The sequence below is a fragment of the Triturus cristatus genome, chromosome 2_1, assembly GCF_964204655.1.
Source record: "Triturus cristatus chromosome 2_1, aTriCri1.1, whole genome shotgun sequence".
In the NCBI taxonomy this organism is placed as follows: Eukaryota; Metazoa; Chordata; class Amphibia; order Caudata; family Salamandridae; genus Triturus; species Triturus cristatus.
In genome coordinates this window covers 1143248579-1143271446 of record NC_140581.1, presented here as the reverse complement: position 1 = coordinate 1143271446, position 22868 = coordinate 1143248579, and the positions used below count along the sequence as shown (strand labels likewise).

At 42.9% G+C, this 22868-nt stretch overlaps 1 protein-coding gene across 1 annotated transcript in view; it reads right to left on the bottom strand.

Annotated features, from left to right (window-relative positions):
* Positions 1-22868, bottom strand: part of HELQ (helicase, POLQ like) — a 365741-nt gene that overhangs the window by 145196 nt on the left and 197677 nt on the right. Inside the window, exons 11-12 of the mRNA XM_085636579.1 lie at positions 10721-10825; positions 101-320 (exon numbers count right to left, since the gene is read on the bottom strand). Of these exons, the coding sequence (XP_085492705.1) occupies positions 101-320; positions 10721-10825 (325 nt within the window). The remainder of the gene's footprint in view (positions 1-100; positions 321-10720; positions 10826-22868) is intronic.

Below are 22868 nucleotides of genomic sequence, written 5' to 3'. Positions count from 1 at the left end.
TTGACTTGAATGAAGTGATTATAGGTTTGTGAATTTAGGTTCAATACATTTAGAGTATAATGTGAGAAATGCCATTTGTTAGTATAAGAACAATATTTACCTTTGTAAGTAGCCTGCCCTAACTTGGAGACCTCCAGAAGTTGGTGGGGTCCGTCAGTATCATGATCCGGCTTGTTTGTTATCAACCCTTTTTCCGTCAAACAATTCAGTGATTCACGAGTAATGTCCCAAAGGCTCTTTTCAGGAGACAGGAGCTCTTGCTGCACATTAAACAATGTGCTGCACATGAAATTATATATTTCCTCCGGAGACTTTGCAATCTGATTTTGAACACAAATATATTTTAGTTAAGTATAATTATGGGTGAATTTCAGTACAAAACATAACATGAGCTTTAAGTATTATGTGCTAGCGACATGCACTGACCAAATATGTACTCAAAAGATCAAATCGTGTAGGCTGTATCTCCTCTCTCATCTCCAAGCTCAAACTATGGCTTGTAAAAGCACACTAACATGTGAGTAAAAATGTTTATCTTTGAATTAGAGAACACAAACTACATTTTCTTTACATCTTGGTTAATGGTGCAAGTGTCCTTAACATCTGCACTGTATTTATGATGATCAGAAATAAGGAGATTAACAAGTTATACAAAGGCAGCATTCCCATTAGCCCATCTTTTCTCCTTGTTACTTCTCAAGACAGTGAATAATCCTGTGGCGGAGATTCGGTTAGGGGATGTTTGGCTATAATTTGTGAAGTCTGTGAATAGATCATCTCCTTATATTTCGATATGGGCATACAAGGAATGCGGCCACTGTTCCTATGTAATTAAAAGGAGCACAGTCTGGCCCACAGGAGACCTGAACGCAAAGACCATCCAACTGTACAGGTTCCCATGTATGGCTTGCTACGCAGGGCATTCTAACTGAGGTTCAAAACATATGAACTAGTGCAGAGTAGCAAGTATCAACTGTTCAGGGGCAACAGTATTTGCGCATGCCCCATTTCTCTGCTGAGTTTTTTGCAGTGATAAGTTCTTGGAGCCACACCAAATAAAGGGCAGGCGAGCCTGCTGATGTTTTTCATGCCCGGTGGAACATGCACAGTAAACACTGAAAAAACTTGCTACATTGCTAGCCAGTGTCATGGATCTTGGGAAAGACCATGGGCTGGTCAACTAGAAGCGTCCTTTCTAGAGATTTCTATGATGCACGAAAATGGGATGACGTCCGACAGGGTGCAGACAGACCCTCAATAAAATCAGGCTGGCCTGCAAATCAGCAAGGAACAATGCTTGTAGAGTTGACAGACCACTCTTGTGGTGAACTGTAGCACTAGTTTTCTACACCAGCAGTTGATAACTTATGATGCGGAAACCACTGAAGAAATTCAAAGCTTACTCAAGGGGTCCACGATTGCTTAGAAAAGTATTTATTATTAACAGATTAATAAAGTGTACATAAATAAAGAAGCAAAATATAAGAGACTAAAAAATAAGCTAATATCCTCAGATTGATTTGTCGAAGCAATGCAAATGCATCAACTAGAATATAGCATGGAGGATGAGTGGCCTCAATTGAGTTTAGAAAAGCTTCAAACTTCCAATTAACATTTTGATGCTTCAATATTTCTTTGTGAATTAAACAAAATATTTCATAATTTGTAATTTTTTTGTTTTTAAATTTGTTGTGTATTGTCTGCAGTTCTGATCTTCAAAAGTGCTCAGGAGGTGGGGTCCCTGGCTTCCTGTAATGACTCTGGGGTGGGGATTTTGGGATTCGAATGATGTTTTATTGGGGGTCCCCCGCTTCCAGGAATGATTAAGTAGGGCCAGAAGTCAAAAGGATAAGAATCCCTGTTCTACACTATTCCAGAGTCATCTTGGGGACTGAAAGTGGCCTGAGCCAAGACAAGCGAGGGCAATGATCAAAAACCCAAAAGTCTTGGCTTGTACAAATGGTTAGGTGGGGAAATGTAACCTTGTGAATATATTCATGTATAATCTCTACACATAATATTTCCTCAGATGCTGGTGTAAAATTCACGGCTTACACCATTACAATTAGCATTTCCCAGGAATCGCAACTTTTTATCCATAGGTAAACATTTTATCTCAGTTTTTGGATCTATGTGAATGTGTAATTATGAAGATGCACTGCATTGGTGATAGCCGGATGCCTATGATATCACAACAGAAACCGTGCCTTTGTGCGGTAAATGTTTGCCAGTTGGAACGCTGCAGGAATTGAGCAGGAAGTGCAGGATGCTGTACCCCCATCATGTTTTCAGAAAAGATACCAAACAGAAGAATCCTGCTTAGTGTTCGTGGAAAGCTGAAGCCCTTTTAATGGAACCTATGAGGAGGCCCACAGCCTCCCATTTTCATGGCTTAAAGAGGTTGAGCCTGCCTGTGTTACTTCAAGAAAGGACTAGGAATCTCAGACAAACCAGCAGAAGTGGAGCAATTGGAATGGCTTCATCAACTACTTGGATATCTGCACTCTCTGTGCTGCACTACAGTCTGAAAGCAAGGTTACTAGGCTCTCATTCTGAGGAACGTGTAATCCCCAATTTGGCCAGTTAAAGAGTTTCTGCCAAATTGGGAATAACAAGGAATACAGGAAAACCAATATTCCCATTTATTTTTCTAAAGGCAGGCAAAGAGTACAAGTGAAAACAGGTTCAGTAAAGGGAAATAGTGTGATGAAAGAGAGCAGAAACACAGATTCCTGTTGTTCCCCGTTTCACCTGGGTCAACCCGTTATGGGCCAGTATTCCAGTATCCTGGAAGTGGAGATAAATCTATTGATTATTCCAGAACATGAATACCGTTGCTTGCCTCCTGCCTATTTTACTATGGAGATGGTTGCCAATGCCTTTCTCAGTTATCTTCCCCAGAAATAGTTGTGCAAAGAAAATGTTAAAAACATGCATCAGGGCTTCGCTGAAGTTTTTTCACTGTAGGGATGAGGTGATGATATCACCTTTCTGGGATGGGGTCTCTGGAGATTGGAGGAGTCTTGCTAGATCCTCAATGAATAGAGAGCTTAACGTAGTTCCACTGGGGTGTGCTGTGGTCTAAGATTATTGTGGAAATGTTTGCGTGTGGATACATTGTCAATGTGTGTTTCATTTGGCCAAGATCATCTTTGAAGAAGTTACTGATTGGTGTACACTTCTCCTAGCAGGACTGAATTGGAAAACCCAGCTACATAACATAACGTGTATTTGTGAAGCGCACGTTCACCAGGAGGTATCTTGGCGCTGAATAACAGATGTTTCTTGTTACCCAACTCAATGGTACTCATTTTATCGACCTCAGATTGATGAAAGGCTGAGTGGACCCACCGGGATTTGAATCTGTGACCATGAGGTCGAATCAATAGATTACAGCAGAGGGACCCTGAATATATTAATAGGTGAGGAAGGAATCAGGGAAAGAAACTATTCAAAAAACAAAACTTCCTACACTATACTATTTAAGTGGAAGGCAATATGTCCATGAAGTAAAGTAATACCCACAGTCAACGGTGTATAAAACTATATTATTTCATTTATTAGTTCATTTTTTCATTTTTGATCATTTTTTCAACAACCTCAAAGAACATATACATAAACATTTTTCATACTGTGTAATAATACATGTAGTACACTTAACATCAAACTGTTGAAGCACAATTTATGATTAATTGTACAACCATAACATAAATAAGAAAACATATATACCACATATATAACACACAATTAAAGACAATAAACCTGAAACTCAAGAGAACAACAATATATTGACAATTAAAATCATAGGTTGTGGAGTTTGAACAAAGGACCAGCGCCAACGCGCGTTTCGGAGCTCAAGAATGATTTTTACAGGCTCCTTCTTCAGGGCGTATTACAGTGGTCTTTCAGAAAAACAAGGCTTCAAGGCCTAGTTTGATGTCCAACACTCATACAATGGAGTTTAAACATTAGATTTTGACAGCCGTTGGTCTGTGGGTATAAAAAGTCACAATGAGTGATTGTGAACGTTATTTAGATTTTTTAGTTTGTTTAAAAAAAGGGAGGAGCAGGAGCTGTAGAAAGAGTAAAGAAATAAGAACCTCTATATACACCCGTGATGCAGCAAACACCCAAGAACAGGATTTTTTGTGAGGAAATGTCATTATAGTTCCAATAACCTAAGTACAAAAAGGTAAGACATTAAGGGAAAGGAAGAATAATTTGTTTGGTAACAACATACTTGCCAACAAGAAACTCTTATACAAGGGGATACCAGTAACGTAGCTTCCTAAATCTTTAGATTTAGTGTTTAAGAAGCTACAATGAAAAGAAAAGAATGACCATAATTAGATCTGAGAACATAATTGGAATACCGAGAGGATCTGGGCAGGACTCACGAGACTAGCATGAATTGCAGTAAAGCATGAATAGAGATATTTCTTATATGCAAAAGGCAGTTTCAATTGTATCTGTCCATGGAGTAGTGAGGGATCTATATACGAGGAGCATCTAATATCAATAGCCAGTTTATCAATCAAAGTAATGAAATGATCATATCTCACGATAAGCCATTATAGAATATTCAATGAAACGCACGAAAAATTATAGCTAGGGTTTATGGAGGAACTCAAGGATAAAAGGTAACTTACTACGATGTCACTTGGTGTGAAGATAATATCAGAGCCAATGGTGTGTCGTCAGAGTAAATTCAATATAACTGGACGAGCATATAGTAATATCCAGGAAGTTCAGTGAGAATGGTCACGTGATAGAAGTCGCCTGAAAGTGTACCAAGAACAGGCTAATTTAAATACCTAGATGTGTTAGAGAAGACTCAATGTATGTACAGCTAGGTCCACTTACTTACCCAGATATGGCATGAGGTCGAACACAGGGCCCTGCAGAGGAGGCATTAGTCCACTGAGCCACCAGACCCGGCATAGAGATTTAAACAGTGCTTTATTGTCACGCTTCTGCTGAAAGCCTTGCTTTTGTGGTCTTGTGGCAGGCAACCTTGGCCAGTGTGATGAGATCAACAGATTATCTAGCATCTGAGTTCACTATCCTACTGTTGTCTGATGGTTTGGTTGCTATCAACTTGTTATTTGATGTCTGAGGTTTTGAGTGTCTGCTGTTAACTGGGGGGCATGGCTAAAGCAATGTGGTATAATCTCCATTTTGATGTTGGAGACTGAAATGCCTGCCAAAGAAGTCAAGATATCATGGAGTGTGTCATTAATGGTTTTGGCTTGCCAAGCTGGGTACAGTGATGTGTTTAGCAGGCCAAAGGCAATGGCAGCACACTTTGTCCTTTAAACATGCTGCAGTATGTGGAAGGTGAGGTTGGTCATGGAGGAGCATACCAGATGAACAAGGTTATCCTTCATGTGGGTCTACTGCATGATGAGCTACATGAAGTAGGTGTTGCCCAGCAAATAAATTAGACCATCCTTAAAGATCCTGGTTAAAACATCACCAGTTATACTGCAGCCAAATAAATAGTTGTTTGCATAGCAGTTTGAAGCTACAGTAACATGGGCAGATATCTCTGAAGTGAAGACTGGAAAAGTGCCAGGATGATTATGTGGAGTGTGATGGCCTGGCTGGCAAATGGTGAAAAGTAGCAGGACTGAACCTAGAAGGAGTTGTAGGTTTATTACAGTGTAAGCTTGTATGACCACAGTGATCAAGGGACAACTGTGACATAACGTGTATTTGTAAAGCACACGTTCACCCGGAGGTATCTTGGCGCTGAATAACAGATGTTTATTGTTACTCAACTCAATCATACTCATTTTATCGACCTCAGATGGATGAAAGGCTGAGTGGGCCCACCGGGATTTGAACCTGTGACCATGAGGACGAACACAGGGTACTGCAATGGACGCATTAGTCCACTGAGCTGTGTGGATTTCTTATTCTACTGTAATACAGACACCACTCAATTAGTATCACAATTTTTTCAAGTGGATCCTAAATGTTGTCTGGGTCATTTTTTTGGCAAATGCATTGAGGTCCCTGATCCTGGATGACCATTAATCATGTAAACCTCAATATCTATCAAATAGAGGTGTCAGTTTTTGGGATTCAGCCTCTCTGTGCACCAGATGTATTGTCCTCAAAGGGAGATCGCAGGCTGGACAGCAAGATACTCATCTCATCCTCAGATCTCCAAAGTAGCCTACACTAGCTTCCTTGCATTGCATGTTTTGAGGCAAGTACTTCCTTCCTTTCCTTCATTCTGCAAGAAAATATCTGTATAAGAAGTTATCACCTCTAGCAAGGACTTTGCCAATGCAGTACACTGATGTCTTCACAATATATTAATTCCCCCCCTTTTAGGTAAAACAAAATCTGGCTGCTCAACTGGTGTAGGGCTGCCCTTTACAGAAATTTCACGTCATCTTTCTACCCTCCACTGGCTGTCCATTCACAAAAGGTTCATCTTCAAGATTCTTTGAGCATCAGAGTAAAACTGGTCTCCAGCTTCCCTACATTCTAGCCTGATTTCTTATCCTCCAATCTGGGACTTCCATTCCGGTAACCCAATTCTCCCAGTAATCACACACATTTAAATTGAGAACTGGTGCTCTCTATTTTTCTTATTTAGCTTCTAAATGTTGGAACTGTCATGCCCATCTATTCTTCAAACCCACTCTAAACCTTGGCTATTCTCATTGGCATTTAAGTTTTCTTTATTTGTTAAGCTTTATAAATATATATTCATTCATTCATTTCTGAACTTTTGTTAGGCCTATTGATGTGCTCAGTAATGTAGTCTTGTTCAGCAAACTATCAAGAAGATGAGCTTTGCATAGGGCCCTGGTTCATAGCATGAACCAGGGCCCTATGAAAAACTGAATCAAGGCTGTTTTTGGTGAGGATCTTGTCTATGTTCACTACGTGCAGACATAATATAATCATGTTAGGTAATGTATTATTTGTTCAGCCATCTATCACCAAAAGTTACTTCTTGCTATTATTTCAGAGGTGCCACTACAAGAGTACCAAGACAATAAAGAAAACAAATTGATTTTTAGTTTTTTGATAATTAAAGTGGTTCGAGGTTTATTTTCAGTATAATGAAGGTTTGTTCTGCACTGCCATGGCTAGCATTACTGAGAACAAACACTATTCTGACCTCTTCCTTCTAGTTATTGTGATGCAAAGAGTAAAACCACACAGTAATCTTAATGATCTAGCTGCAGAACAATTTTAGTATTTCTAACAGAGAAACTCTGAAGCAGTGCCACCTCTGGTCAGATGTATACTACACAATAAATTGAATTCAATAGGTTTAGCACCTGGAAGCCAGTGTAGGATTCTAAGTTTGGAGAGAAGTGGCCAGAGCATCTGAAAACGAGGAGCTGACTTGATGCCAAGTCTTTACAAGCTATTAATCAAATGTACACGAAGTGACAGATAAACACATATAGGGTAATATATGACAAACCTACCAGGTTTATAAAATGCAGTAGTGTTAAAGGGAGTCAAATGTAATCTTGAGGATTTACGCTGAAAGAATGCCTTCAAAAACCCAGCCACAATTTGTGGTCTCATTGATAAAAAATACCTCTCTGATTCTTCATATGCTAAATGGGCTTGGGACAGGGAGTAAATACAGAGGGTGAGAGGTTCATAGGTCATGTGTCCAGAAAGGTATCTGCCAACTGTGTTTGCAGAGGACGAATTTGCTCAGTATGAAGCGCATTGTTTGTTACATGAGTATGCTATGAAAGAATGTGAGTGGGATGCTGATAAGGATGAAATTAAAGGATATGCATGGGAATTGTGCAAGATGGTGTTTCTTGCGTTGTAATCATAGAGATAATGCCCTTGGTGTTGTTGACCAGAAAATAAATGGTTAAGTTACTCCGTGGTTTGCAGTAGAATGCATAGATCACGGTTATTGCCTGTCCAAACAGGAGATACCCATGGCTTCGCCCATCTTTCAAGGACATCCATAAGAGGGGTATCTTGGTAAACTGATTGGCAAGTAAACATGTGTTCGCGAATAACTGGCATTATGGAGGCTAACACACCAACTGGCAGACTTGTGTGAATGGCTATATTGCCTTGACTTAAGGAGAACTGTGGGCGAGTGCCAGGCTGAGTTGCTGGCTCTTCTGCGTTGTAAATTCTTTTTTTTAAACATTCTTCTAGAGGAGAAACATGATCAAAACTGGCTCACCTCATTCACAGATAACCGCTAATAAATGGATAGGGTTTGAAATTCAGGACCAAGCCTGACCTGATGGTTCTTTTTTTCAGTCTTCACAGGGAACTGCTCGGGTATGCAGCTCATGCGACTGGAACCTTCACATCTATTTATTTCAAAGAGTATCAACAAAAAGAGACATGGGGCACTTGAAGGTCTGCATCGTCATGATAAAGACATGGATGTCTAGCAATTTCAAAAAATTAAAAAAAGGACCTCGAAATCATTGCTTTACTTCTGAACTCTGCGACAACACACATGAAAACCACATATTTGAAACCACTAGACCCGCAAAATCAAACCATCGATACATTCAGCAAATTTGTGGACAGTGGTTAAGTAGTTAATCTTGTTGATGTTACTTGTGGAGAATTTTATCTGTGTGAATCCCCTAGCCACTAGTATTACATCCAATATGTTTGATTTCCTGCAACATGATGAGGTAGAGATTGATGTAAGATGGTATAATCATATTAAATTTGTGCCAAGTATCAGCCACTGGATTCGTTTAAAGACTAGAATAACGCATATAATGTTTGCAAATCCCACAATATGTAGTGGACAGGGTCAAAACTACAACTGAGTGATCAAGGCACTTTGGGGCTAAAGGAACAAAAACTAATACATAAACTACTAGCATTTTCACTGGCTTCAAGCTGCCTATCTGAGGAGTTGACGAGAACACAATCTGGACTATCATTTAGAAGAAAAGAAAAAGAGGTACGTCCGATCATATTCATACATTTAACAATAAGAAGTTAAGAAAGCATGCAAGTCTGTTGTATTTTAAACTGATTTATTTGTTTTTAACTCTAGGTTCCTAGTCATGCTAAGTAAAATGAGTAAACTAAGTAATAAGCTAAAACTTTTGGATTTAAAGAGCCTCCATTGTGAACACAGTTTGGCTGAGGTTTCAAAGTCATCAATCAAGAGCTTCTGCTCTGTTCCATCCTTGTCTTCATCTTTCATGGATCAATATTTGTGTGGATGCTTCTTGTATGAGATCTACACATCTTTTAATCTATTCCCATAAATGACTAATACAGTCAAACACAAATGTTTAGTTTCATATAGGACAAGATTCCCAATCCGGTGTCCCATCGCACCTTAATATGTATTTGCAAAGAACACATTAAATTGTTGGAGTTCTTGCCTTGAGTAACAGATATTAGTGTATTACGACTTAATGGTATTCATTTTTGGACTTCAGGGTGATGAAACGTGCAGCAGACTCACCAGGTTTCAAACTTGTGACCTTGAGGTCAAACAAAGATTCAAGCAATTGATGCACTGGTCCACTTAACGAACAGGCCATGGACATCTCAGGTCTGTGAATATCATAATAGCACTATAGGAGGCCGATATTTCGATTACCGAGTTGTGTAATCACTAATTCTCATTACATTTTCCATTGCCTACCACAAAATGACGTTTTCTGAGATTTGTGCCTGGTGTCTAAGACTCCTGTGGGAAATTCCCGAAAGGTTCTACAAGATCCTGATGTGACCAATTTATTTCTGTAAATAAAACAAAATAGGAATAGGAGGAAATCATCCTGAGAACAACACCCTCCCCCCACCCTCAAAGGGAACAATGATAATTTAGGAGACCAAACATTTGTTTAGGGAGGTCTACATTAGGGAGCAAATTCATATGGAACTGGACACAACGGACAGAGATTTATTCTTTTAGAGGCACTGAACATTCACCCTACAGAGTTAACAAGCTTCATTTTAAGGCCTGTTCTTCACATGTAAGTGGTCTTCGGCATATGCAGTCTCAATGTCACTATTGAAGGAGTACTTAGAGTTGTGGTTCATGAAATGAATATTGCTAACCCATTCCTGTAAGGAGATACAGGAATATGGGTTAAAAGCATCTCAAGGTAGTCTAATAACTTTATTAGAGCACCCTTGTGGTAAGACTAGCCCGCATGTTTCAGCCCTTATGGATGGGCCCAATACAGTTCTGGCACTTTCATCTGGCACAAAACCAATCTTTCTTTCATCTGCCTGAGGGACAATGAATATCGGCCCTTTATGTAACTAATGAAAACCTGCTGGTAATACGAAAAAATAGATATACAAAGCCAAAAGGTCACTTGTAGTTAGTTAGATGTTTTCCAAACTTGAATGACCCTACATATGCTGAGAGATGTGTTTTGTCATCGGTAGGAGGAGCGGAAGACCCTGAAACCTTATTTGGTCTTCAAAATTCAAAACCCCCTCTTGAGAACCTAGTGTGTCTGCTGCCGTGCACCTTTTCTTACAACAAGGGTTCTCTGATATTTCTTTATTTGCATACCTTGAGATAATTTTACCTGATATCCCTCGATCTCTGTACCTCAAAACATAGTGGTGCAATAAGTAACTAACTTACCCTATGGTAAACAAATAGCAGCTTGTAACAAAAATGAATTAGAATGCTCATAAAAATATGAACCCCAAAAAACAAACTTGCTAAAATTCCCTTGATGTTAATAACTGTTCGTTTATTTTTTACCTTCAAGCCAATCAGAGACAGACACAGACTCTGAACTCCCTTGGAAGAATCATTCAAGAGGTTGCTGTAGCAATTCTCCAAAGGACTGCTTACTAGTTCTTGAACCTGCACAATAAAACAGTAGACAGTGTTAGAAAATAGGATAACAAAATAAAAGTGTATAATCAGTGCCCTATAAGTCTACCACGGTGTTTGGGTCAACACGGATAGGTTTCTTTACGAATATATAATTCTTAATCACCTAAAAAGCTATTTTTCTGGATTACCGGGCAGGAATTTCAAAGCCAATTTTACACTATACAATTGAGTTGCTTTTTCTTAAAATTCAAGCGGCAAGCAAATATTTTCAGAACCTTTTTTTCCTCAAAGATTAATCAACAATAGTAAAAGGAAACATTTAAGCAAAGCTTTCAGTTGCTTAAATATACCACATACTTGAGCACCTGGAAAATTGGGACTGCATCATTCAGTGCAACAGTTACAACAACGTATTTTGGATCTGTGCACTTCAAACAAACACAAGACATCTGGTCGAAGCAATCTATCTCTAGAACAGTGATTCTTAAACTTTGTCATATGTGGACCCCCACTTAATCGTTTTTGGAATCTGGAACCCACACTGAATAATTATTAGAATCCGGGGACCACCACTGAGTCATTACTGGAAGCTAAGAACCCCGACTTAAGCAATTTTGATTAATTAAACCTCAAAACAATTCACAAATGCTGAAATGTTTTATGCAATTCACAAACATGCATACAAATATAACAATTTTAACGGGAAGGTTGGACATTTTCTAAATTCAATTAAGGCAACCCATCGCCCAGACTATATTCTGTTTGATGCACTTGCACTGCCCCGCAAATCAATTTGAGGATACCATTGTAATTTGTAGCCTCCAAATTCAAATTCCTTCAAATTGACAGAACATTTTAAAATTGTACGTTTTACATTATGCTTCTTTATTTATATACACTTTATTAATCTGTTAATATTATTTAATTTACTAAGCAGACTCACTGGAACACATCTGAGGTTTAGGAACATGGGATAACTTCTGGATAAACCCAAGAGCTCGCAGACAACTTTTAAAATATAGTACCCAGGAGATAACTGCATGAAGGCTTCTATCACGGTATATCTTCAAGCATCTGCCCCATATTCGATTCAAATCCTAACTCCTTAACCTCCAAATCAACTGCTTCACATTCAAATCTCCTACATAAAAACACTTTATTGATGACTTCACAAGCGGTTCCGCACAGGTTGACTACATTACATTCCTACAAGGGGGCGTGGCCGAGCAAGCAACCAGGCCGGCCGCCTGATTCTGAAGCTCAGGGACCGCTGCTCGCATAAACCCTCCCGTCCCACTCCAAACGCCGACTGGCGATCATGGGGATATGAGCTGAGGTGCAGCAAACAAACGGCGTTCCATTGAGCCAACCGCAGGACCTACCAACAGCTGAAACGAGTAGATACAGCCAATGCAAGCCTGGGCCTGACACGGCCTTCAGAGGCCCCTGGACGATAGGGGTCTCGGGTGAGCCTGAAGACAGGGTCCAGGCAGCACGAAGTGGACCTGCGGGTGGCTCTGACGACACCTCGGCGGAGCGATGCGGGATTGCCTGATGAACAGGGGACGCAAAACTGAATTCTGCCTGCTGTAATTCAACACCCGCTAGTGAGTGCACACTGGGAGGTGAGACACAGAGCTAAAGACCACACTATGGGGTTGGGACACGCGGTGCATCTACTGGCGCCTACTAGCCCCAACATAAAGAGCGGGAGTTTCAGCGGATGGGAATAGTGACTTGGCGCAAACGTGCTACGGGCGACCCCCTCCCACTCAGATGACATGCACTAAAGTGTCCCACTGACCATATTTCTATCACCGGGTCTCCTCAGCGCGGAGAGCATGGAATGAAGATCGTGGCTGTGCCTGCTCAACCCTACTGCTGTGCCGGAAACCTGCGCGGAGACAATATACTTACGAGAGTGCTGCCCAGTCCATATTACACGCCTTGCTGAGAGGGAATACGCATGATGGGGCGAACGGACCCAAACAACACCAATTGAGCTTTGACGCCTCAAAGACTGCCAGGCGGGAAGAAAACGAGGGCCCTTTTGATGTCGCGGCCCCACCACTGGAGGGTACTGCGGCCATCATGGCCGAGCTAAAGGCTGGTTTTCAGGCCATCGATGCTCGCCTAGACACCCTTACATCTCGGCTAGACGACATTCAGACAGAGAGATACAAGATAATTGAGGAGGCTGCGCACCATATATCGACCCTGGAGGATGCGCAGCTGAATTTCCATAAGCGACTGGAGAGAGCAGAGGCCCTTCTGAAAACACTAGCCGTTAAGGCGGAGGACTTAGAGGTACGCCGTAACAACCTTCGCATCGCAGGAATAGCGGAATCTACGAATACTGGTCCGATTACTAAATTTGTAGAAACAGTACTGATAGACCTCTTTGGGAAGGAGGCCTTCTCAGGCACTTTTGCGGTCGAGAGAACGCACTGGACACTGTGGCCACGCCCGGTGCTGGGGTGCCCCCAAGATTGACCATAGCCAAAATTCTTAATTCTCAAGATCACGGGGCGGCGTTGAGATTGGCCCGTGAGCGGGACTCGCTCACCTACCAGGGATCAGATATAGCGATGTTTCCGGACTTTACACCAAAGGTGCAAGAGGCGAGGGGCAAGTATACATACATTAAACGCATGGTACAGAAGGCGAATGTCAAATACATACTGTTGTATCCGGCTAGACTGCGAATCCAGATGAGCAACAAAATCCAGATGAGGCAGGAAAATTCTGGAAACATCAAAACACGAATGCCCCTCGGAACCGTGGCGAGGACGGAGAATCTAGATCCTAACAGCCCTCGGATTTCCTGAAGACAAGACTGCCCTAGCACCTTGCCACCCATAAACGAGAACTCTATGCTACACCTGGCACCGCACTTAAAGCACAAGAACGCAAATCTGGGAGCCACGAATGAACCATGAACATTTATGCAACAAAGAACATTAACACCCATGCCACCGTCTTAGATGAGGCGGGAGCGAAGATAGATGTCATGTTCATTTTTGCATTGACGGTCCTTTAAGAGTGTTGCCTACCTCCTTTGGAAGGACTCTCCTCGTTACCCCCTTTTTGTTTTTGACTCTTAACAAAAATGTTTTCTTTTTTTCTTTTTTCACTTTCCCTGCAAGGTTCCAATGGGATTCATAGGTGCTCGTTTATATGTATCCGATGAGGGTGGGGAATGTTGGGGGTTATTGTCTGTTATGCATGTTTTTGGTATAGAGTGATACCTCTTCGCTTCGATAGAGCAGTGAAATTTACAGAATTGAACAGTGTTATGGTCTGAACCGTGCCACCTACAGGACCCCTTCTAGTGTACACAGCGCAGGCTTGCAGGTCAGATGTATGCCCTGGAATGTAAGAGGACTATGGAACCCTAGAAAAGAGCATCAAGTTCTGGCCTATATGTCCAGGCATTCCGTTCAGCTGGCCTTTCTACAGGAAACACACTATGCCCCATTTCCCATACATCGATTTGTATCAACATGGGGCGCTAATCACTTGTTATAGTACATACTCCCAAGGGGTATGTATCCTGGTCCATTGTTCACTCCCCTTTTTAGTTGGGGAGGTGGTGACAGATGAAGAAGGTAGATACCTCTTAGTATCGGGCACACCGGGTGGGGAACCACTACTGCCGATGAATATATATGCACAAAATGTAGACACTACAGACTTCTTCCCTAAGATTGCTGCACAAATCACATGATTCAATATCGATAACATTTTAATGGGAGGAGACTTCAATCTCACTCTAGACCCCATTATAGATACTACAGGACCAGGCTGCGTCACTAAACCGCATGCAACACAGGGCCTCATTTCGTCACTAGAATCCGCACTATTGGCAGACGCAGGGAAGACAAGATACCCTTCAGATCAGGCATACTCCTTTTATTCAGCGCCACATGGTCGCAAATAGATCACTGGTATCTTATGCCCCGCTTCCTACTGGCAGTCCAGGAGATGGACTATTTGCCCTGAACACTGTCAGATCACTTCCCGATCCTCCTCACATTAGAGTTGTCCATGATACCGAGGCCCTTCTTGACCCGATTTTTCATACTGAAGTGGGAGAGGCTATCCAGGAATATTTTCGCTTTAACGAAGGTACAGTAGACTCATCATCCACACTGTGGGATGCCTTTAAGGCATATATAAGAAGGGTGTGTATATCCAAGCACACGGGGGTGCTGCGCTCCGTACGAGGGGAATTGGAGGCATTAGAGAACAAACTTAAGGACATCGATGCGAAAACGCAGAAGACCACTTCCCCCTTGACATTACGAGACTGAGAGGCATTATTGACAGAGATCGCGGACTGAGAGGTCAAATATCTTGGTAAACACGCGAGAGCCTGAGCATACGGCGAAGGCCAAAAACCTGGTAGAACACTCCCTAGACTACTCTGCCCTCAGTACCAGTCAGTATATGTCACACACCTAGAAATGGACAATAATCTCACACTATCACGAGACATGATATTATGGCTGCTTTTCTGTCTTATTACTCGCATTTATACATGACGCGTAAGCCCCCAGAGGGAAAGGCACTTCTAGATTATCTGAACGAGATAGCCATGGTATGGATAGACAAGGGGCACTGCGAGTTTCTTGCCTCTCCAATAGATGAGGACGCCTATCAGCACATACTGGCTCCTCGGCAGCTGGAAGTATATGACAAGGCCTTACAGAGGGGAGTTCTCCCCCCAACTATGCGGGAGACAACAGTCACGCTTCTTCTCAAGCCTGGTAAAAGTCCTCGAAGCTGTACATCCTACAGACCACTTTCGCTTCTTAACCAGGACTACAAGATCTTAGCCAAAGTACTAGCTACTCACCTTTCGCTATTAGTAGATAAAATCATATGTCCCTTTCAGGCAGGGTTTGTCCCTGGCCGCTCTACAGCAGTAAACTTACACACTATATTTGCTGTTATTAACCAGTTGGAGCTCACGCTACCAATGGCGGCAGTGCTGCTTGATGCTGTAAAAGCATATGACTCCTTAGAGTGGCCCTTTCTGTACGCAGTGCTGCAGAAACTAGGGGTCCTGGCTGGGTTTATTAATCGGCTCCTGTACGCCGCCCTGGTTGCCCGCCTGAAATTAAATGGCCAAATTACCCTTCAGTTCAACCTGACGTGGGGTACCAGGCAGAGGTGACCTCTCTTGCCCCTGTCATTTATTATAGCCATGGATCCTCTGGCTAGGCATATACAGGAGAGACATCTAAATCGTGGATTGGAATTCCACGCAGGTCCTCTTGTAGCCTCATTCTACGCAGATGATTTAATGCTCTTTGTGCGCGAACCGAGCGCTAACTTGTCCCCATTATTAAGAGAGGTGGTCCGATTCGGAACATACACGGGACTAGTGATCAATTGGACTAAATCGGAGGTCTTTGCACTAACACCAGCTACTGTTCAAACTAATGTCGAATTCCCACTTAGGGGGTGTACAGATCCTCCGAAATACCTTGGCATCTACCTCCATTGCAGTGCGCCAGAAGTGATTTGACTCAATTACTGGCCAGCTTTCAATTAGCTCACAACCCATTTCGAGCAGTGGATTAAACTACTATTATGAAAATGGTAATACTCTCGCATTTCCTCTACCTTTTATTAAACATTCCCATCGCACTCACCATGAAATTCTTCGACACATTACGGTCCTTGCTGCTCCGACACATATGGGCTGGAAAACAGCCACATATAGGCTGGGACACCCTGGTTATGCCATACGAACGGTGGGATTCGGGGTTCCTGATCTTTATTTATACTATTTCATTGCACAAGTAAACTTCCCATACTATTGGTATCATCCAGATGCCCGCCTGCAATTTTTTAAAACCACAGAGATCTCAGGTATTTCCTAACTTGCTTTCAACTATACTACCACAGGGCATACCTCGTAACCCCTTTAAAATTCAGGCGGTATCTACAGCTTGTTGGGCATGGTCTAAACTACGATGATATTTACACGCTGATGTTTTATATTCCACGCATATACCTCTTGCCGATAACCCCTGGATACCCCCTACGATGGAGACCCTTACTAAGTAGACTCTTAATAGATATGGGTTGCGTACTGTGGGAGATTTTTTGGCGACTCGCAACTACGCACCGCTGTAGAACTGCCCCTCTACGGCGAGGCATCCTACATGGACAGATTTCTCCTGCATAGGGTTCGATGTTCTTTGACAGGGGCGCTCCCAGGCGCGATTGAACCCCCAGACTTTCCCCCACTTACATTTATTATAACCTCGCAGGATGGGACACATCTGGTGTCAAGGCTATATCATTTATCCCTGAAACTTCGACGTGCGGTCGATGCAAGTGCGCGCTCGGCCTGGGAACAGGATCTAGGACTGCCATTAACAGATAAAATGTGGCTGTACTGCTGCGAGCAAACATGGTATGTGTCAAGCAACCACCGCCATAAATTGATGCACTTTAGGTACTTGCAACGTGTGTATATTACGCCATACCTATTAGCTAAGATGGACCCTGGTACCCAGCATGTATACACTAGGTGTGGCCCCGACTGCGTTGATTTCGCACACTTGGCTTGGAGCTGTAGACCTGTTCTGGCAAATTGAGGGGAGGTTTTCAGACATTTATCCTTGATGATAGAACATGCGCTACGCGCGACACCACTGATGGCATTATTAGGATATGTAAAGCCCCAAAAGAAGAGTATATGGCGATTTGCTGCCATAACTCTATTGACAGCAAAACAACAAGTTTCCTTACACTGGGATAGAACACAAGTCCCAACAGTGAAGGCCTTGATTAGAGACCTGGTAAACTGTGACACCACAAGTAAAATATATGCCACACTGCAGCCCCCAACTTCAAGACCACGAGATATTTGGCAACCACTGAAAACCTATTTGCAGGCATACCCCCCGATGAGGACTGAAGTCCCCATATAGATACCCATTTAGATGTTTCAGGCGATACAACTGGAAGACAGTGATATACGAAGAGAGGTCCTCCCCTGCTGATGTTACTATCTGGGGGGAAAACAGAGGAAGCATGCTGCATATGAATAAATATTAAGCCTATTTCAGACTTGCGCTGTAACTGGCTGTATGACGGTCGTGGATTGACATGAGTGAGGCATGACAAACTGTAGTATAAGTGATATTATGATGAATAGATACTACTCGGATAGAAAACAAATTGCAACACATGGAGAACCGTGAAACGAACTGATGGGATGAGTTTGGTTGCAATGACACTTATTATAGGTGTTGAGTTAACACTCTGTACCTGATACTAGGATTTGAGTTGAATTTATGACTATTGATGTATAATGCTGGAAGATTTGACATAACGCTTTTCAATGACTACTGCATATAACTTTGTGTATTACAAACCTTAATAAAACATTTTTTTTTAAATATTCCTACAAAACATGGCTCACAGACATCTCTCATATAGTCACATTAAAAAGAATAAAAATATCCCGTGAAATGCAACTACTGATTCTGCAATAAATGTGGTATAGAATAAATAACTCGGAAACACTAAGTGTTGTATCAACATTACTTCTGTTTTTTAAAACATTTGCTTATTGGCTTTTCTGTTGCATATACATACATAAACATGATTTCTGCAAAGCAAGTATTACATTATATTTTGACGTAGCATAAACATCAATTATGACTTGGTGACATATAGGTACCCAGTACTCAGCTCCCAGCGCTGTTCAATTATGTTATCGGATTAATATAGATAAGTCTAGCTGGAGCTAATCGTATCCAGTTTCCTCTTGGGTGTTACGGTCTCAGTAGGTGTCCATAGCGAGCCTGCATTTGTGCAATAGGATCGATGAGCAGACATTAGTCAAAAACTAAACAAAAAGTGATAATTAACTGTATATAAAATTATCTCCGCAGGTGGGTATCTCGAGTCAATAATGCATAAGAGGAATCAATGTATGTTCAGTGTATCAATGAGGCGGGGAAAGGCTTCTCTATCCAATTATTAAAGCTGTGTGGGGTCTGGCTGATGGCACTAAGGCCTTGTGTATTTTGCCTTGGGTAAACCGTTATATCTGTTCTCTGTGTAATTGTGGACTTTCTTTCAGGTATCCTAGCTTTCGCACCCCCATCGTCTTCGCTGTTTGCCATTATTGGGAGTTCCCAGGCTCGCAACAGTCCCTTCCAATGATCAGCTATGGGACAACAACAAAAGCCTCTCACCTCCTCTCTGGACAATGGCCGCCCCTTTGCCTCGGCCCAACTTGTAACATCCCTTCTCCAGGTTTCTATCTGTGGTCCCATCATGGCCATCGCCACCCGTCTCATAGCCAAGGCTACAGCCAGGTCTATAAACATGTTCCCCACTTTCCGTTTTGGTGGGCGGGGAAATAGGCCCAGTAGACATACCTCTATAGAGCAGCCTATCGTGCTCTCAAGGGGGCCCCCTGTTGCCGTCACCACTTTGCTCCAGAAAGGGCGCAGTTTTGCACAGCCCCAAACCATGTGTATGAAATCTGCATCTTGTTGATCGCACCTCAGGCAGTTGCGTGCACCTCCCCATGCATTATTCGCAGCCTATGTGGCGTCATGTAAGTCATGTGGACATAGTTGAACTGAATGTATTTCAGCCTGGAATTACAAGACACTGATTTAGGTGACGCCATTACCCGCACCCACTCCCGGTCCGTGAGCTCCCTGTTTAGGACTTGTTGCCAGCGACTTCTGACTTTAGATAATGGTGTCAGGGTTGCCTCTACCGATGCCATGTAAAACCATTTCATCTGGTGTCTAGCTGTGATCAGGGACAGCGGTATGTGTAATAAAGGGTGTGTCTCCTGTTCCTCTCTGCCTCCACCCCACAGCTTTCCTAAAGTGCATGTCAATGCCTCATAGTGTATGAATAGGCCTACAGAGAGACCGTGCTGCTCCACCAGATATTCAAAGGGGATCAATGACTTCTCCTGATAAGTCTCCTTCTGTCTCTAAGCCCACCTCTGTCCAGGCACTAAACTGTTCAGGCAAAAATATGAAGCATGGGATTCTATGGGGTATGCCCACCAATGCCAGCAGTGGCATGTATTTGGGGGCCACCGCCAGTTTGGACATGCTTCTTTTCCAGCATTGCAATGCCACAGTTTGCAGTATCAACCGATAGGGGGCCACCACTGAATGGTACAATACTTTAGCTATTGAAAAGGGTGGGGTGCACACCAGGTTCAGACAGGAACTCCTTCCAACAATTGCACCAGCCACTGCAACTGGGAGGCTAGGTAGTAAAACCTGAAATTGAGCACCCCCAGGCCCCCTTCCGGCACCAGGCCCTGCAGCGTTGCCAGGGAGACTCTCCTACGTCCGTCTCCCCATACTAGGTCCCTTACTAACAAGTCCAGTAGGGCAAACCATCCTTCCAGCAGTACCAGTGGGAAAGGCAGGACAGCATGACCATTTTAGTCAATGAGATTCGTGCCATAACTGGTCATTTCAGATTCACTACTGATAGAGCTCATATGGGGTGCTAGAAGACGTAGGGTGGCACTAGAGAAGCTGCAGCTATTAACAACGGAGGTAGGAATGGGAGCCTACTGTATGGCAAATCAGTTACAATGGCTCTCAGACTGGCTAGTGGGCCAAATTGGCAGGAAATTGGATACACACCTTGAATGCTGCAGCTGGATACATTACATGCAAAATTACATAGCACACAACCAATCAATAACACAGACACTCCACTGCTGCAAATAGAGCTGACATATTGGAGATATGCTGGGATGTATATGCAGCCACGCATCACCTATGCACCGAATCCTTCCCTTTTGGGATTGCCCATACCACAGGGCACAGTCACGCAGGGGCAATTTGCCAGATTGGAGGACAGAGGGATCACGGTGGGGGTATTGTTTCAGGACAGTGTATTGATGCCGCACATGGACTTTGTAACTGCTAATGGTTTGCCGGATATGCTGTTCCTATTGCACGCAGGATTGTCATACTATGCAAAAAGGAAGTGGGCTCCGGATGGGCAAGAACCGCCGACAAACAGACTAGTCTACATGTTGCATTTAATGGAGAACGGTAGGCATTTGAAGAAATGGCTGTACGCGGGCACTAAAGAAATGCAGGATTCTCCATTGGGAAACTTGCACGTCAAATGGGAGGCAGACATGGAAGTAGAACTGTCGGATAGAGAGTGGATGACAATACTGGCCTACCCGAAAGCTGTGTCACGAAATGTGAGAGTTAAATTGATTCAATACTTAATCACGCAAAGGGCATATCTTACCCCTCATAATATCCGTAAAATGTTCCCTACAGCACCATCGAATTGCCCGAGATGTACAGAGGACGACGCAGGACTAGTGCACATGTTTTGGGCGTGCCCGACACTCACAACTACTGGATGCAGATAGCGCAAATACTAGCAGATGTAGTTGGAGGACAGACCTGGAATACGGCAAAAAACGCCATACTAGGGGTATATCCAAAGCCCAGGGGTTATAATGTGCAGGCTCGGTTTGCTAACCTCGCATCAATACTAGCAAAGAGTCTCATAACTAGGAGGTGGAAGGCAGCGCAGCCACCAAAAATAGAACTATGGAAGGAGGAAGTAGTGAAGTGGAGCCTAGCTGAAAGCGCTGCGATACGTAGGGAGGAGCAGCGTGGACAGAGCAAGGTACCTATAGCGATGGCATGGGATATGATGTGTGAGGCCTTTAAAGCGTGGGACGGGCCTACTCAGGGGGTGGAAGATCCAACGGTCTAAGTAATCTAAGCATCTCAAATTGTCATATAGGCTGTTGCAGTGCACAACTAGGCTACCCCTTGCGCAGTAGGTTAATCGGTATAGAGGGGATGAATGTAATTTACGTGTGTATCTGGAATGTAATGTAGCAATGGGTATTGTGCGACCTGCCCTGGTGTCCAATATATCGTATACTATAGTGTACTTAGCTGTAACCTTGAGTGGTTTCCAGAGGTGTTCCTAGTTAGTTAACTGCGGGTGGGAGTGATCCTAGGGGAGTTGTATAGTGTTTAATGGGTATAAGCACAACTCCCTTGCAGTTGCAGAATATAGCCCCTAGAGAAAAAGGGTGCATGTGTAAGCAGAAGTTGGAGATATAGAGCGGAGTGCACTTTACTCGGGAACGGGCAGCCGTATGACTAGACGGAAGACTAACGCTGGTAATATGAGCTGCATTAGGAAAACTGTGTATTGACAATGAATACAAATATGTAATCATATACATGGAAAAACCAAATAAAGTTTGTGATAAAAAAAAAATGGTAATTTCAGGGAGCTCCAGAATGCTACACAGGATTTAAGTGACCTAAGCGCTCTATCTAGATTACCCTCTCATACATCCGCCATAGAATGATAGATATGAATGCCTAGATATTTGAACGTGATTTGAGCCAGCAGCTCCATCACCAGGGCGAACAGTATGAGCGACAAGGGGCACCCCTGTCGTGTGCCACGGGAAGTCTCATATTGGGTAGACACTATCCTGCCCATTTTGACTCTTGCCGTTGGATAAGCATACAGTATTCTAACCCACTTGATCTAGCCTTCCCCCTAGCCCCACCCTCTCCATGGTCTCAAATAAATAATCCCAGCTTACTGTATTAAAGGCCTTCTCCAGATCAATTGATAAAATTGCTGCATCCACTTACGTCCTCGTCTCAGGGTTTTACAGCACTGAGTAGAGCCTTCTCAGATTGAATGAGGTGTTTCAGGATGGGATAAACCTGTTCTGGTCAGTGTGGATTAACGTGCGCATATGAGGTAGCAGCCTCAGTGCTAGGACCTTACTTAAATCTTAAAATCCATATTGAGCAAGGATAAAGGTCTGTAGCCTGTTATGCGGGTTCCTGAGGTTATCTTCTTAGGGAGTGGGACAACTATAGCACTTTGTGTAGTGTCTGGAAGCCATCCCAGTCTCAGTGATTCAGTGTATAGGGCCGCTAGGCGGGGCGCTAACCTTAAGGCGAGGGCTGAGTAGAATTCAGCATTCCCCCTGGGAAACGGAAGAGGGTGGGGAAGTCTAAAATAGGTGCTAATAGTAACACTA